This window comes from Calonectris borealis, chromosome 3 (assembly GCF_964195595.1).
Source record: "Calonectris borealis chromosome 3, bCalBor7.hap1.2, whole genome shotgun sequence".
NCBI classification, from domain to species: Eukaryota; Metazoa; Chordata; class Aves; order Procellariiformes; family Procellariidae; genus Calonectris; species Calonectris borealis.
Genome location: NC_134314.1, coordinates 57,163,889 through 57,176,334, shown reverse-complemented (window position 1 = coordinate 57,176,334; position 12,446 = coordinate 57,163,889). Strand labels below are relative to the sequence as shown.

Below are 12,446 nucleotides of genomic sequence, written 5' to 3'. Positions count from 1 at the left end.
ACACTTTGGCAGTGACTGTTAAACAAACACTGACAGTGTGTAGCTGGCTTTTAACTCGGGATGATGCCATTAGGAAATGAGGTTGTAAACACCAGAAATCTGTCAAGCTCCTGATTTGCAATAATCTTCCTGCTGACAGATAAGAAGTGGTTATGTATCTATGTGAAGGATCATAGTGACAGGATTTATTTTACGTGTCTTGAAGGAGAAAAACAGATTTCTGTTGCCAGTAGAGAAAGGGAGTTTGTTGTCATTTGTATCTTCTGTCAGATTCAAGGAAAAAAGTAAACGGTATCCAATGAAATGAACCTTCTTTGGATATTTGAGATTTTTTTTTTTTTACAGCTTTGTTGCTGGAATAAGAAATAGTAACTAAAAATGAAGAGCTTAGAATAAAATTCTGCTGACTATAATTGCTAATTTTTAATTTGAAATCAAACTCTAGACACAATTCCACCTACAGAAAACCTGATCTGAATATAAACCAGTTTTATCTAGTTTTCTAGTGAATCTTGGTCTTCAATCAAGAAGTTAACTTTGAGTTTTTGTTTTATGAAGAGTTGCTTAAAACTAATGTCAGCAGTCTAGCATAACAGTAGACAGTGTAACTGAAAAAACCAAAAGCAGACATGTATCACTCTTAGTAATATCTGCATTTCTGCTTAGATAAGGTTATGAACAAATTAGTGAAGAAGTACCTGCAGTAGAACACCCTACATCTTTACCTAGAATTTCCACTACAGAGCAAGTCTGAACAGGGTAAAAAGCTGCAAATACTGATAAGAATTACTTTGAAAATCCAATTTAATTTTTTTAAGGCAATTGAAGGCAGTTATTAGTGATCAAAACACTTCCAGATGGAAAAGACATTGGAATGTGTTATGATTACATGCAGAACTGCAAGAAAAGATTGCAATGAAGGGTTTGAAGTACTACCAAAGCAATAATAGTGAATAATGACAAAAGTAACAAAGGTCATGCTCTGAAACAAGGGAAATTGTCAAATGATTTCACAATGTAGTTGTGCTTCCTAATCCTAGAAAAAAGTGTTATGTATTGAGATATAGAGAAAAATTCACCTATTACTTCATGTTTCCAAGATGCAAATTATTCAAGACCAGATCAATAAACTCAGTTAATAACTTACATTTCTTTAGAAATGCAATGTTACACTAAATACCATTATGAAGATGATGAAACACAAATGTGATACTTTTGATAATTAAAATAAAGACAGACTGTTTATTGCCAAAAATTACTCACTGTGATAATCAGTAGATGCTGTAAGAGCATATTAAACAAAGCTCTTGCATATGCAGCATGATTTTGTGAAAACTCATAGTGAATCAGTTGAAGGAGATCATACAGTTTTTCACAGAGAAATCCTGACCGATGACAGTAGCTTCAAAGGTACTGTTATGTTTACTAATAACAGATTTCTGGAATGATTGTGAAGTTTTTCAGCTGTACTGCAATTTGGCTGGTACTTGGGGACTGTGAAAACAGTTGAGAATAGGTCTTTCAATGGGTGTTGGGCAAGATGACCTCCAGAGTCCCTTCCAGCCTTAACCCTTCTGTACTTCTGATTCACCGAGTCTCGTTTAGATTCAGTTGTTGGTTAACTGTAATGGGAATGGAAAGTAAGAAAGTAAGGCTTTCTAAAGCTTGAGCTTTTGCTAATGGTTGATGTAATATTGTCATCAGAGCGAAGAAACCAGCTGGGGGCTGTGTTGTCGTCACAAACTTCCTGCACTGGAGATACTATGAGTGACACTGTGGTGGGTTCACCCTGGCCAGCAGCCAAGCACCCACACAGCAGTTGGCCCACCAGGTGGGCTGCAGGAGAGAACAGGAAGAATGAAAGCGAGAGAACTGGTGGGTTGAGATAAAGACCGTTTATTAGGTGAAGGAAGGAGGAGGGAGCAGGGACTCTGATGCAAAGGCAAGCACTCACCACCTCCCACAAGCACGCTGATGCCCAGTCTCTGAGCAATGGCCACCTTGGAAAACTTCTCCTCTTTCTTCCTCTGCCCCAGTTTCTATTGCTGAACATGATGTTACATGGTAGGGAATGCCCCTTTGGCCAGCTGGGGTCAGCTGTCCCAGCTGTGTCCCCTCCCAATCTCTTGGCCACCCCCCCATCCTACTTGTCGGGGGGGGAGGAGTGGGAAAGGGGTAGGAGTTGGAAAAAGAGAAAGCCTTGATGTTGTACAAGCAGTGTTCAGCAATAGCCAAAACATTGCTGTGTTATCAACATTATTTCGGCCACAAATTCAAAACACCATATGGGCTGCTGTGAAGGATGCTACCTCCATCCCGGGCAGACCCAGTACAGTCATCAACCATGCAAGTTGATTTGTACAGGAGGAAAGTTTAAATAGAACATGTATAGAGGTTTCTTACTAATTCTAGGGACTTCCTTCATTTCCCTTGCTGATACTGTGAAAGAATGAAATTTTAGTTACAGCAACAGGAAGGAGAGAAGATTCAAGGAGACTAGGCTGAGTGAACATGTGGTTCTGGTACGGAGAAGTTTAAAAGGTGAGAATAACTTAAATGGGAAAAAAGTTCAATGTAAACTGAGAAACAGAACATTATTTAATCTAGCAATGAGAGTTTAGTAGACATTAGGCAAGCAAACTGTTAACGTTTTCTTCAGAGTTTTGCTTTTGGGTGTGTTTTTTTTTTAAACTTTTCTCTTCATTTCTTGCGTTTCCAGTACCCTAGTCTTCTGCCTGCCTTCCTTGTCTTGGTATGGTTTAAATGGCTCTGTTGAAGGTCAGGATGGTACTATTTAATGCAATTAAATTCTTTTTTTTCCTTTAATATCCCAGTTTTAGAAGGTGCTTGAATTCTTTTCCTGACATCCTTTTGACACCTCCCCAGCTTGTATGTAACTGCTAAAAATAAACCTTATTAAGTTCTTATTTTCACTCCACCTGGTACTGCAATAGTTTGCATCTAAATACCACTATTACTGTGCTGATTCAGCATCGCTCTTGTTTTCTGGCAACGTTTTGTGCCTGAACTCTCGGGTACTTCTGTTTGAATAGAACTGTATTTTGCACATTTCAAGTGGCTTATGTGTCCTCTGTAGACATTGTGTTAGAGTGTTTTGGAAGATGGCAGTAACTAAAATACCAACAAATGGGAGTGCATTGTCATCATCTTTTGGTTGGCCAGCGTTACAGCTGTAGAAAAGGTCTTTGTTTCTGGAGAACAAATCTGATTTTTCTTTTTTTTTTTTCTTTTTTTTTAATGTTCAGTGGATTGAGAAGGATTTAAAAATTATATTCCAAAATGCTTCCTTTAGAGTTAAAGAAAGAAATGCACAGGTTCTTTTGTGCATAATGTCAGACCTTCACCCTTCTCTTCTAAGTGACTTTGCTGGTATCAATTACAACAGCACACTTCATTATTCTTCAACAGAGGTGGGGTAGTATTTTTGGCATTTTCTGACTTCAAAAGTAAAAATCAGTGCCCCATTTTTTTTCTGAAGATGTAAAAGCAGCCAGCTTACTAGTGAAACAGTGCTAGCTAGTCGAGCCTTCGGCTGCCGCTTCTGATTGTGAGTGACCTGAGGTAGAGCTCCGTCGGAAACAATCTTTGCTAATGTAGAAATGGGGTTCCCCAGTGAGCTGTCAGGCTCTTCTAGAGTTTGAGGTTCAATGAGCATATCTTAATAAAAGTAGAAGGACTGAGGAATACGTCTCTGCAAATGTAAATCTGCCTATTGACGTCCTGGAGGACTAATAAGGAATTATTTGAAAGCACTCAGATGAAATAATTTTATTAGTTACACTGTAAAGGAGTTTGAGAGTATCTGGAATCATCTGGTCAAAAGCTGTTAGACCCTTCATCATTAGGAATTTCTTTTTTTTAACAGGATACGTAATGTTGTGCTGAAATACAGATGTTCTCAGTAACTGTGATCTTTATTTAGACATTTCAAGTGATCAACAGTACTTGTACAAGTAGTCAGAGACATGATCAGAAGGGCCTTTGTGAATTAAAAAAATCTGGAGATACTGATTTGGGGATGTCTCATGCAAACAGAAAGGTGAAGGCTGCAAAGATAGATGGATTTCTCAAAAAAAAATTAAAATTCATTTCTGAGCTACCAGTGCTAGGAGTTTTGACTAAGCAAAGGCTTAATTACCAGTGGGCTGGGTCTATTCAAATTGCTACTCGATATTTTAGAACTTTCTCATTCTTATGTAGAAAATAAAGCTATTAACAAATAGGAAATTCATTTAGTGGGAAACTTAATATAGTTTTGTAATTTCCACAGGGGGAAAAGCATGTAGAGTATTTCTGATGTATTGAATTCTAGAAATTCAGACTTCTTGCTAGGTTAGAAGCACGAACTCGTCCAGCAGGCAGTGTTGATGAAGGTGGGTTTTTTAGGTTACCATATCTATGGGCTATTTGCACAGTAAGTACAGTAACACTGACTCCTAGTAAATTTTTGCTAAACAGCCGTTCACGTTTGCGTCTAGTTGGAATAACTCCTGTCCTTTTGAAACACTAGAGGGCTCACTGACTGCTTTTGGAGTCGCATTTTGCTTTCAATGTTATGTCCATAAACCTCCAAATGTCTAAAGCAAGGATGCTCTAAAGGAGCATTTTCTTAGGAGGAAAGTTACTTACTAAGCTTGGTGTTTTTTATCTAAATCTAGACTTTCTGGAAGAGTTTTGAATTAAAACTTTGATTAGCCAAAAGAGATTAATTAGATTGTTTGCTCAGTAGATTCTGGTGGGTTTTTTTCCCACTGAAGTATTTCTTAAGGTTTTGGGTTTTTTTCAAATTACTGGTTTTTGTCTGCTTGGCTTTTTGGATTCATGCATTATGATTTCCTAAGAAGCAGTTAGACAAATGTACCTGAGTAGTTAGACTCAGCAAAATGGGAGGGCATTTTGAAAAACAAAAAAAAAGAGTTGTTCATGAATATGTAATAATAATTATTATTATAAGGTAGTGCCATGTGTGTGGGTTAGCTTCCTGTCTTACTCTCTAGGGGTTGACTAACAATAAGGCTATCAGAGTGGTTCTTCTTAACAGAAGTTAAGAACACACACATGCATTTACAATGCAGTATGATCAAAATGTCAATCAGTTGGAAAAACTAAAGGGAACTGAGTATGTATGGGACATCTTGTAGCGTTGTGCACTTTGTGACTGTTTTGGTTGAACTGAACTGGGTCTGGAACTGTTCCTGCCTTTCCTGCTTGGTAACTCTGATACTCGTGGCAATCTGACTTGGGGAATGAGACAGGACAAAAATGATCCTCAAAACAATAATTTCATTTGCAAAAGTTTCTGTTTCCTGGACTGACTTGGTGTGGGGATAGATGAGCACTGCATCTCTTATGCAAGAGGAGGAGCAGGGATGTGCTAGGAGAAAAAGACGGGAAAAAGGGAAGGACCATGGCAGTACTGACTTGAGCAATTTTAATTTTGTTACAATACCGCATCTTTAGGCACTTTGATTCAGACCACTTAATTACAACTTTGATTAAAAAAAAAAAAAAGCGCCTTTCTGTGTGGTGTTCCCAGATTAAGATTAAACAAATTAAAAGATTCTGATGTGATTTTATGAGAAAATAAGCTTTGACAAAGCATAGCAAATATCAAGTTCAGTGCAGGGCAGGATTTAGCCTGCTGAAATGTTTGAGAATTTGTGCTTTAATATCTAAAGCTGATCTTGCAGGTCTGACATGTGACGGCAGGGCAGAGTAAATCTTTCTTGTATAATATGCAAAATTACTGGAAAACTTCAATTGGTAAATTAGAAAATATGCTGCGGCCGAATGATTGGTTTCATACGATCTTGATCCCTGTAGCCAGGGATTGGGAATGCCCCATAGACATGAAGCCTACCACTTGGCTGCCTCTTACCAGTTCTGCATTGGGACAAAATACTCTGTCCTTGGAGAGCTCCTAAGCTGTTTCGCAGTGAAGTCAAGCGAGGACACCGCTCTTGCTATCCGGCGTGTCGGTGCCATCCATGGCCAAAGAGCATTTCCACACAGCCCCTTACTTGCTGCCTTTCAGTCGAGGTCTGACACCAGGCTAACCTTCTGGCTGAAAATGGTCATGTATTAAATGGGGACAAACTTTTTAGCAGGGCCTGTTGCGACAGGACAAGGGGGAATGGTTTTAAACTAAAAGAGGGTAGATTTAGACTAGATATATGGAAGAAATTTTTACGATGAGGGTGGTGAAACACTGGACCAGGTTGCCCAGAGAGGTGGTAGATGCCCCATCCTGGAAACACTCAAGGTCAGGTTGGGGTTGGAGGGGGCTCTGAGCAACCTGATCTAGTTGAGGATGTCCCTGGTCATTGCAGGGGTTTGGACTAGATGACCTTTAAAAGTAATTTCCAATCCAGACTATTCTATGATTCTATAAATGCAGATACCAAATTTTGCATTTGTGAAGCTGGGCCTGTAAGGGCTCTAGAGTAAATTAACATCCCTGAATTTTCCTGCAGGATAGATGTGCATTTATGCTTATGTAAATAGCAAAGAAACATTTATTATCACAAGTGTAGCAGTACTCTAGAAAATCTGTTGTCATTTATTATAGTCTGGCTTAATGCAGATTTTTAATTGACAAAATTTCTCTGTGTGATTTGAGCAAAAGAAGGAGGAAGGAAGAAAGTGCAGGATTACTATTATCAGCGAGTCCCAAGGCTGTTGCTTTTAAATTTAAGATTATAACTGTTATTTAACAGAATTATCCTTGACACACATGGCCTCAAGAAGAGGTCTGAAAGCAAGGGCAGAGCAGTGTTGTCAGCTGGTAGCCTGAAGCAGTATCTTTGAAAAGGTCTGAAATTGTCACGTTTTGTCTAGAAGATGACCTCTGGCATTCCCAGCGCTGCTCTGCCTTGTGGAAGAGGGAAGGAGGGACAACGGGGAGGCAAAATCTTTCCTTCTGTTACATAAAGTCAGGCTGTTGTGGTGGCCCTTAAAGAAGTACTCTGCCTGAGCAGGCGTTAAAGGTGGTGGTTGGTAAAGGGAGGTGTTGGACCTGCTGGAGCGGCAGTGGTTCTTCGCCAGGCCTGCAGAGCTGTGTGCATTGTCTTTGCTGCTGCGTGCTTGGGGAGGGACAGGTGGGCCGTGCCCCTGGACCACCCCCAAAAAGGACAGTTTGGGCTAGGCCTGGCTGATCATGGTGGTAGAGAGGGTGAGGTGTCCTTGAGTCAATCGGCTGTCTCGGCTTCTGACGTGGATGTCCTCTGCTCTTGCAGAGCTGCTGTGCTGGGTTTCCCAAGGCAGTTTCCCAAAGCAGTATTTATTTGTGGTGCACCTCTTTATGCAAAACACGTTTTTGTAGCGATATGTTTAGTTGTAAAAGTTCTCAGCTATTTGTGCAAATGACATGTGAAAGTAGCTACAGATGCATACAGTAGCATTTATAGTCGTAGAAGATTATATCATAATAACCTCTCCTAGGTGTTCTGCCTGCCCACTTTAGCTTCCTTCTGTAATTCACCGTTCTGAGTTTGAACCAGCTATTTTTTGTGCAAGAAAGTCTCTGCCAGAATCTGAAAACTACTGTGAGCTTAATTTTGATCTTAAAAATTCCTGCTCTAGGAGAAAAAACTTCTTTAAAAATGTTTACTTCCCTCCGTTTCAGAGGTGTATGCTTAAGGGAAATAAAATCATATTTGAATTGATATATAACACAATAAATTCCCTTCCTAAAAATTAATTATTTTTGACTGTGTCTTCATCATAAGCGTGCAGATAATGGTAGAGGTGGATGGGACAGACATGGAATTCTTACAGTAACCATCCCACTGCCACCCAGAAAATAGTGCCATTGTTATTCTGTATTGAGTATTTCATAGTTCTAATGCATACAACATGAATTTAGTTAAGCATTGAATTAAATATGTTTAATATTGAGAATATTCTCAAGTCAGTATTAGCTGTGGCTTCTTGCTAAATCAACATAATCCTGCTTTTGTTTCCCTACAGATGATGAAACATGCCTGGGATAATTATAAGCGTTACGCATGGGGATTAAATGAACTGAAACCCATATCTAAGCAAGGACATTCAAGCAATTTATTTGGTGAGTAGAATGTATTTTTGTGCTTAGTGACGTTAGCATAAAACAGTAAATCAGCTGAAAAGCATATAGGTGTTAAATGTGTTCTTTCTACCCTCTGTCATGCAGTGTGGTGTTTCTTGCTTATGTTATTTATAAAAAGTAACAATAAACGAAGATGATGCTTTCTATGACTTATAGATTCTCTTCTGAATGAGAATAAATGAAGCACGTCATTGCTGCATAATAAAGATGTAGTTTTGTTGCATTAAATACTGCCCTGCCTTAAACTTTTCCTATGAAGTGGAACTCATTGACACCACATTCAGTAAGCAGGAAACAAAAACTGTAAGGGTGGGGAAAATAAATCCTGTACAAGGAACAAAAGATAGTCTCTACAGCCATGAAGGTAGCTGAAGCTGTCTACAGTTCTCAGGAATTTATTTCCATTCCTTAAAAAAACTTGTTAATCTATATCACTCAGACTCCCTTATCAGGCTTTCTCTTTAGTGAATATAATCATTATTTGCACCTCTAAATGTTGCACAGGAGGTGCTTAAATAACGCCCAAGTTGTTATCAGCATAGAACAAATACGGGGCTGAAAAGTTCATGTAGCAGAGGCACACTGCAGAAATCCAGTGCAATGAGGCAAAACTTTTTCAATATCCAAGTGGGACATAGAGCTGGATAAATAGCAACAGCATTCTGAGGAAGCAGTCCTATGAACTGTCATCATCTTCAGTTTTGCAGAAAAATGAAGAATTAAACTGTTTGACAGCAATCTTTGAATTCAAATAGCTTCTGTTTTCCAAACAGAAAGCTGAAAAATGAACTAATTTCTATAGCTGAGACAAAATCAATACATTATTTTGATTTTAACAGGAACTTATTTTGTTGAATGTTTGGAAAAGATAGTTTGAAGTGGAAACAGTTCCTAAAACAGCCTAAATAGAGCACTTATCAAATCCTCAACTATATTTGGAAGTTGCTAAGAGACAGCAGTTGTGATTACAAAAATAATTTTGAAAATACATCATCTAAATTGATCTTACTGTGCTGCTTGTCTACTCAAGGTAACATCAAAAATGTTACTAGGTAATTATTATATAGTTAGTTATTGGACTTTAAACATAAATTGGGTGCTTGAAAACTAAAATTTTTTTCTTGTCTTCATTCAGATGACTGATAGTTGTGCAATTTAATATCATATTTGAAGAACTATTTAGTGCAATTCTGTTTTCTTTGTTTTCTTGGAGGACAACAAAATGGCACATAATGTCTTGAAAATTAAAATGCTTAATCTAGTTTCATTTAGAATCAGAAGTGGTATAAAAATTTGAGGTTTGCATTCTTAATGATATTGCATGGATTTGCAGAAAAAGCTGTAGATGTGTTGACTTGTGAAACTCTTAAGCAGGAGTTCTGTGGATGTTGCATAAGAATAAGTCACTGCAGTGTGAAACAGGACAAGTGTTGAATTTGAAAATAAAACTGTATTTAAAGGAGTAAGAGCCAGAGTCAGTCTAAATGCAGATCACTTTCTCATCATGGTCATCTAGTATAAGATCTTATTGCTGAGGAGATTTCCTTAGAAACATCTTCACTCTTATTGATCTTGGTGGCAAATCAAAATAAGCATTAGATCTCTTTCTGCTGAATTGCTTTACAGAATACTAAAGAGCACCATAACTGCAAGCAGTTCTGTCTCATGAGCTACCCTTTCCTGAATCCGTAATCTCCTTTTGTTTTTAGAATCCTTGTGTAATAGTGTCTGCAGATCATTAGATCTGATCTGTACTTTCATGTTTGAATTCAACAAATGCCTTCTTTTTCATAAAGCAATGAAAGGATGATCTGGTTTTGCTTGCCTTTTTTTTTTTTTTTTTGGTCAAATAGTTGAACCTCTTTTTCCTCATGAAAGGATAAACAAGTTTCCTTATCTTCTTTGTTTCTTGTTCTTATTTAAAAAAAAAAATTCAATAGTTGCATTTTAAAAAAATTGCAAATGGTTGACTACTTTTAAGGTAATTCTGAATTAAATTAGCTGAGAATAGGTTACCTCCAGCTCTGTGTCACATGAATCTCCTCACAACCTTCAGAAATCAAGTAAGACCTTCAGTTCACTGGCATCCATCATAACTATCTCCAATTTGCCATGATCGTCTTTTCTTCTTGCTTCCAGGTCTCAATTTTTCAAAAATACAAGTTTCTGATTGTCTTAATGGCAGTAAGATATAGCATATTTCATTAACCAGCTGTTTAATTTTGAACACTTCCCCTCCTATGAATTAATTGGTGCAGTTACGGTACTTTGCATATATTGGGAGTGTCTGTTATGGGATATAGGCTTTAAGTACCTCACTGTGGGGAACAGCAGGTTCCAATGCTGTGGCTCACTGGTGCTTAATGTTGTATAGGTTACAGACAGTATAGCTGTCCTGATACAGAAGAAGGGGAATTATATTGCTTCTAATCTTAATTTTGAAAGTATAAATGCTTCAGTCATTGCTAGCATGATAAGGCATTTTGTAGATAGATTATAATGATGGTTGTGTCTTGAAGGCAAGACATAACCATCACGATGTGTTTCTCTCAAACACAAAAATAAGGTGGGCTTTTAAGAAGTGTAATTACACATAGGCAATACCGTCATGAATTTGGCAACTATACTGACACTTTTGTTAGGCTAGGGGAAGAGGAATACGGCCAGTGGGATGATGATGGAAGAAGGGCTGGTGAGGATGGGAGAAAGGATAGTAACGACTGGTGGTTCTGACCTCAGGGGAAGGAAAAGCATCGTGCTTTAGCACCTCATACAAATTAAGAGTAGTAGAGCTCTTCTGTAGCTGAAGACTTCCTGACGGACTTTTAAAAGACATTTTATTTGTCCTAAACCCAGGCCATGAAACCAACTTTTGAAGACAAGGACCTGCCTTGATCTTGCTGGTATTCTGTAAGCAGTGTGTGGAAGGTGTATTTGATAATTTGAGGGAGTCTTTAGACTAGTAGACTGTAGACATATTCATGTTAAGAGCAGAAGTTGCTTCCTCTCACATGTGCACACTAAAAATAATTAACTTTTAGAGAAAGGCTGAAATATTTGTAAGTTGAAATATTTCTGTTTCAAGCCAAAGCCACGCACTTGCCTCCGACCATTGTAAAGTCTTTTCAGCACATCCATGTGATGTTTTGATTTCCTTTTTGTTTGCCACTTTAGCTTTTACCATGTTGTCTTGGCAAGTAACTAACATTATTGTGGGTTTTTTATAGTTTACTCCAACTATGAAGTATTCCGTTACAATAACAACTATTTGAAAAGGCAGAAGCGAAAAGTCATCAGTTGTTGTCTCTGTAGCATTCTTTTTAGTTTAATTCCATGAAGTGTACAACTATTTCTAGACTAATCAAGTAAATTTGAATAGCTAAACATCTGTTTGCACCATACCTGTGCATCAGCAAAACAAGGCATGTCTCCTATGCTGTTGTGACTTCTGCTGTGAGTACTAATCGTTCTCTGCCCACACCTGGTAGAAAGTAGGCCCTGCGTAAGTGCTGTTAATTTTTAATATTTTAACCTTTAAAGTTTCAGATTACTGTTAACAATGCTTTCTAAAATAGAGCCTTATCCGTCTACCCTCCTAGTGTGGAAGAAAGTGGCAAAATCACAATTTTGCCAATTTTTTTTCACAGCACCCCACCACCAGTCCCCCAACCCAGGAGCTATTCCTCTCCAAACCTTCTGTACTAATTTTAAAACTAATGAGCATTGTGCACTGGTGGAGAGCTTTTTCTAGAAGTGGTTTCTGCTCTTGAGTGAGGGCTTTTTAAATTATCTGTAACTGTATTTCATGTGCAGCATTGCAAGTTTAATAATGTTGTAACTTGTGGGCATAGTATAATTAGTCTCTGCAAGTGAAAAAGGACTTTCTGGAGCAGAAAAAGGAGGCATTTAGTAAATACCCACAATCTGCAAAGCCCCAAAGTACTATAATTTAGCAAGAACCTGTTCCTCCCACTTTGAATTGATTTTTGTAGTTTCTTGTACGCGGAGTATTGAGGTGTATGAAGATTTTTAAACCTGCCAAAATTCATATTCAAAACTCTTGCAGTGTACACCAATGTGTATTTTTAAACTGTAAGTTTATTAATATCGCTCTAGAAAATTCATTGTACATGTATTTAAATAATACGTTAATTGAAATTGAAAAGCTTCAACATCTTCCCCCTGCCTCTGTCCCATCTTCCTTCTCTTCATTTTTGCTGCTGGATTCCTTGGAATTTTCAATTTCAGTATGTGGTCTTAATTTTGGAAGTAAGCCTGACATCTTTCCCAACTAAATTAAGAGGAGGTCATGCTGCACAAGTGCTGTTTTTTCAAAGTT

The 12,446-nt window shown here is 38.0% G+C and overlaps 1 protein-coding gene across 1 annotated transcript in view; it reads left to right on the top strand.

The window, feature by feature from the left end:
- MAN1A1 (mannosidase alpha class 1A member 1) overlaps positions 1 to 12,446 on the top strand; it is a 153,349-nt gene that overhangs the window by 30,702 nt on the left and 110,201 nt on the right. The window contains exon 2 of the mRNA XM_075145743.1: positions 7,990 to 8,086. Within this exon, the coding sequence (XP_075001844.1) occupies positions 7,990 to 8,086 (97 nt within the window). The remainder of the gene's footprint in view (positions 1 to 7,989; positions 8,087 to 12,446) is intronic.